This window comes from Contarinia nasturtii, unplaced genomic scaffold, assembly GCF_009176525.2.
Source record: "Contarinia nasturtii isolate CC-2019 unplaced genomic scaffold, AAFC_CNas_1.1 Cnas_scaffold_2675, whole genome shotgun sequence".
NCBI classification, from domain to species: domain Eukaryota; kingdom Metazoa; phylum Arthropoda; class Insecta; order Diptera; family Cecidomyiidae; genus Contarinia; species Contarinia nasturtii.
This window is the reverse complement of record NW_022199994.1, coordinates 1-4,603: the sequence shown is the minus strand read 5'-3', so window position 1 is coordinate 4,603 and position 4,603 is coordinate 1. Positions and strand designations below refer to the sequence as shown.

At 34.6% G+C, this 4,603-nt stretch overlaps 1 protein-coding gene across 1 annotated transcript; it reads right to left on the bottom strand.

Moving 5' to 3' along the window:
- Window positions 1-14: 14 nt before the first annotated feature.
- LOC116348709 (uncharacterized protein K02A2.6-like) lies at window positions 15-4,575 on the bottom strand. The gene has a single exon (XM_031779779.1). It carries the CDS (start codon window positions 4,460-4,462, stop codon window positions 344-346), a length of 4,119 nt encoding a protein of 1,372 aa, XP_031635639.1. The 5' UTR covers window positions 4,463-4,575; the 3' UTR covers window positions 15-343.
- Window positions 4,576-4,603: the final 28 nt, after the last annotated feature.

The following is a 4,603-nucleotide window of genomic DNA, read 5'->3' as shown; positions in this document are numbered from 1 at the left end:
AATACTATGAGTGTTACCAATGCATACTAATTGTCTAATACTTAACAACTCTCTCCTAAAGATGTTTATTATATCAAAATTAAAGCGTTATTATATTAGATATTTTCTGTTTGCTACCAAAGTAAATATTATGAATTGGTCTTTGCAAAATAGCTTAAATCTAAATTGTTCGTAAATAATTCAAATTATCAAATTGATTTTGCTATCCAAATTAATTAAGTATAAAGTTTATAAATAATTTAGCGGGTCGTTGCAATAAGTGACTTTGAATCAATGAACAATATTAATGAATTAAATGAATATAATTTTTAATAACAAATGGAATGAAGAGAAGTGTACGTGCTCAACGTCTTCGATTATTCCGATTGCTATGGCCTTTATATTGTTTAGTGATTTTCTCTTTTGCTCGTTTGGCTGAATCTCTTTTAGCGGGTCTTTCAACAACATCTGGAATAGATTCGTTGGCATCCATGAATGCGTCAGCATCGTCCGAACTATCAACATTTATGTCAGACACATCATCTCTCTCTACTAGATCTGGTGCTTGCTCATTTTCAACCTCTGTCAAAGAATCTTCTTTGCTGAGTTCAACAACCTTAACCGTCTCATTGTCAATGATTTGATTTGTGTGACGTTTGATATCACGATTATCGTGGATGAGTAAACATGTGTAATTTCGTGGACCTATTTTCTTTTTTATTATGGCTTTTGACCAACCAGCCTTGTTAGGGTTTTTGTAATTTCTTACCAATACTTTTTGACCTTCGTTAAAATCTACACTACGTTTGCCCTTGAAATTTTTAATAGCAACTTGCTGTTTTGTTTCAATAATTTCCTTTGTTAATGGCGGTCGCAATAAACTAAATCGAGTTTTTAGTTCTTTATTGAGCATTAGTTTCGCAGGTGTTTCATTTGTTGTGCAATGTTTTGTGATTCGATAATCAAACAAAAATCGTCCCAAGACAACCTCAAAATTTGATGGTTTATTTTGTCTTAGCGAAGCAATAAGAGATTTTTTTACAGTTTTGACAGTATTCTCTGCTTGTCCATTAGAAGAAGGATTGCCTGGTGCGATGAGAATGAATTTTATTCCATTTTCTTTGACAAATTCTTTGAATTCGTACGAAGTAAATTGTGTACCATTGTCGCTGACCAGTGTGTCAATTAAACCGTATCTAGAGAATGTCTCTCTTAATTTGCTTATTGTAAATGACGTTGTCATTTGTTTTGTTTTAAACACTTCGATCCATTTTGAGTAAGAATCGACAACAATGAGTAAATAAAAACCATGTACTGGACCTGCATAATCAATATGAATTCGTTTCCAAGCTGAATCAGTTGGTTTCCAAGGAATTAATTCGCTCTTTTCTGGACTTGGTCGAGCTAATTGACATGATTCACATCTTTTGATTAAATTCTCAATATCTTTGTCAAGATTTGGCCAATATACATAAGACCTTGCCAAAGCCTTAGTTTTGACTACACCAAAGTGAGACAAATGCAACTCATTCAGTACATTTTGTTGCAATTTCTTGGGAATGACTGTTCTATAGCCCCATAATATGCATCCCGACTCAACTGTCAATTCATTTGATTTCAAACGAAATGATTTAAACTCGTCTCCTTTTAATTGTTCTACTGTGCCATTGTTGATGCAATCCATAACTTTCGATAAAATCGGATCTTGTCGTGAAAATTTCGCGACTGTTGAAAAATTCAACTGTAGAACATTGGTAAAACCAACATAGTTTATGTAATTGCTTTCATATCTTGTATCAGCTGTTTCGTATTGTCCAATGCGTGATAAACTATCAGCATCATTTAAAGAACCTTTAATGTATTCAATAGTGTAATTGAATCCGGACAATATGAACGCCCATCTTTGCATTCTAGCTGCTGCCATTATTGGAATTCCTTTATTTTCACCGAATATTGTGATTAATGGCCTGTGATCAGTTTGAAGAATGAAATGCATTCCCAATAAATACTGTTTCAATTTGATCACACTAAATACAATAGCTAGTGCTTCTTTCTCTATGGTACTGTAGTTTCTTTCTGCACTATTTAGCGCTCTTGATACGTATGCAATTGGTCTTTTGCCCTCATTGTATCGATTTGACAAAACTCCAGCTAATGCTGTATTACATGCATCGGTCGATAATATTATCGGTAAATCTGGATTAAAATGAACTAATACCTTGTCTGAACAGATTTCTGTTTTCATTAGCTCGAAAGCTATATGGCATTCTTTTGTCCATTTAAATTCGACATCCTTTTGTAACAATTTGTACAAAGATGACATTTTCTGAGCAAAGTTTTCAATGAATTTAGAGTGGTGATTAACCATACCAATAAATGCTCTTAATTCAGAAATGTCTTGTGGTCTTGGTGCATTTAGTACTGATTTAATGCGATCCTTGTTTTTAGTCAGACCATCCTTGGTGATGTCAAACCCCAGATAAGAAATTTTCTCTTTGAAAAATTCACATTTTTTTATATTTAACTTAAACCCTGCCGTAAGAATCTTAAACAAAACTTGTTTCAGCGTTTTCAAATGATCTGAAAAATTCGTTCCTGTTACGACGATATCGTCTTGGTAACAAAAAACATTAGAGAATTCTCTTAATAAATTTTCAACTGTCTTTTGAAAAATAGCTGCGGCTGGTTTTACGCCAAATGGCAATCTAGTCATGCGGAAAGTACCTTTATGAGTGCTCCATGTGCACAAATTTTGCGCTTCATCATCCAAAACTAGTTGGTTATATGCACTCGACATGTCTAGTTTAGTAAATACTATACCACCTTGCATTGATGCAAAAATTTGATCAATTCGCGGTAATGGATACTTGTAATCGATTAAAAATCGATTTATTGTTACCTTGTAGTCGCCACAAATACGTAATTCACCATTAGGTTTTGGTATTATGACCAAAGGTGTACCCCAATCAGCATTATCGACAGGTATTAACATGCCCTTTTGTACCAATTCATTTAACTGTTTTTCAACAGTGTCTCGCCATGCCAATGGAACAGGTCTTGGCTTACAAAAAATAGGAACGGCTTCACTTGAGATTGGCAAAGAAACTTTGGAAATATTGTACTTTCCCAAGCTACTGCTAAAAACTTCGGCAAATTCATTCTTTATTTGATTAATAATCTCATTGTATGAATTGACAAAATTTACCGTAGAATGAGATTTTGACTGAATGTGTGGTCTTTGCAATAGTTCAAATCCAAATGAACGAAGAAAATCACGACCCAACAAAGTTGGTCGATTGGTCTTTGTAACTACAAACTTGCCCAATACGTTTTGTCCATCGAAATTGACACATACCTTAAATTCACCCAAAATGTCAATCAAATCACCTCCATAACCAGTGAAAGGTGTCGAACACAACTGCAAAGAACTCCTATCGAAAAATTGGTCAAATATGTTCACAGACATCAATGAACAAGGCGCCCCAGTATCGCATTGAGTAGACAACCTGACTCCATTCACAAATACTGGTAGCTCATAATGATTGCTTCGATTCGTCTGTTCATTTTTTTCATTAACTGCGTACACGGAATAATCAAATTCGTCTTGCTCGTCAACTGCAGTGATGCTATATATAGAATCGAAAAAATTATTAGAATATTTCTCAAAATGACCCGAATTTTCGTTAATAAATTTAACATTGTTATCTATGAAATGAACTTTGTTACGACAAATATTTTTCAAATGTCCTACAACTCCACATTGATGGCATTTGCTATTTTTGTATTTACAGCTGTTGCTCGTATGATTTTTCCATCCGCAGTGCATGCATGGTTTCTTTGGTTTGCCGTATGTTCCTTTGGTACCGTTGCTGATATTCGTCTTTGCCTTGCCACGTTGTTTGACAAAGCTAACCTCAAAATTGCTCGTACACGTGCTAGTCCCTTGCATCAATTTCGACTCGCGTAATTTTGCCTTTTTAAATGCTTCGACCGATGTTAATGTTTCATCTTCTTCGCATAATTTCTCAAAAATTTTGACTGGCAATTCAACAATAAATTTGTCCATGATGATATTGTCGAGCGATGTACCGAAGCTGCAATTCAATGATAGTTTTTTTACTCTGGCATACCATTGTGCTACCGACTCTCCATCTGACTTTTTCGCCGAATAAAAATTTTTTCGTTCGTGAAAAATGATAACTGACGGTGTGAAATGTTGCTTCATTAATTTACACAATTCGTCGTATGTCTTTGCACTCGGTAATGTTGGACTGCAAATGCTGTGCAAAATTTCATATGCCTCTGATCCGATTGCTTTCAGTAATACTGAAATTTTCTTTGCTACTACGGTGCAACCAATTTCCAAAAAATGTAATTCTAATCGTTCATGCCATAAATTCCAATTTTCTTTGATGTCGAATTCAGGCATTGATGATGCTTGAAGAATTTGTGTTGTACTTTGCAATTTACTTTCGTCTGGCATTTTGATGATTGCAATGTGTTTCCGTATAACTAGTAAAATGTGCTCACGTGGTTTTACTTTGCCAAAAAAAAAATTGTTCAGAGCTCGTCGCCAATGTGATGTATCGTGTTTGGTGGTCGGATCAAGAAGAAGGCTTTATTA

Excerpts from the sequence above, each read along its gene's own strand:
- LOC116348709 (XM_031779779.1), bottom strand. The coding sequence starts at position 4,462 with ATGCCAGACGAAAGTAAATTGCAAAGTACAACACAAATTCTTCAAGCA.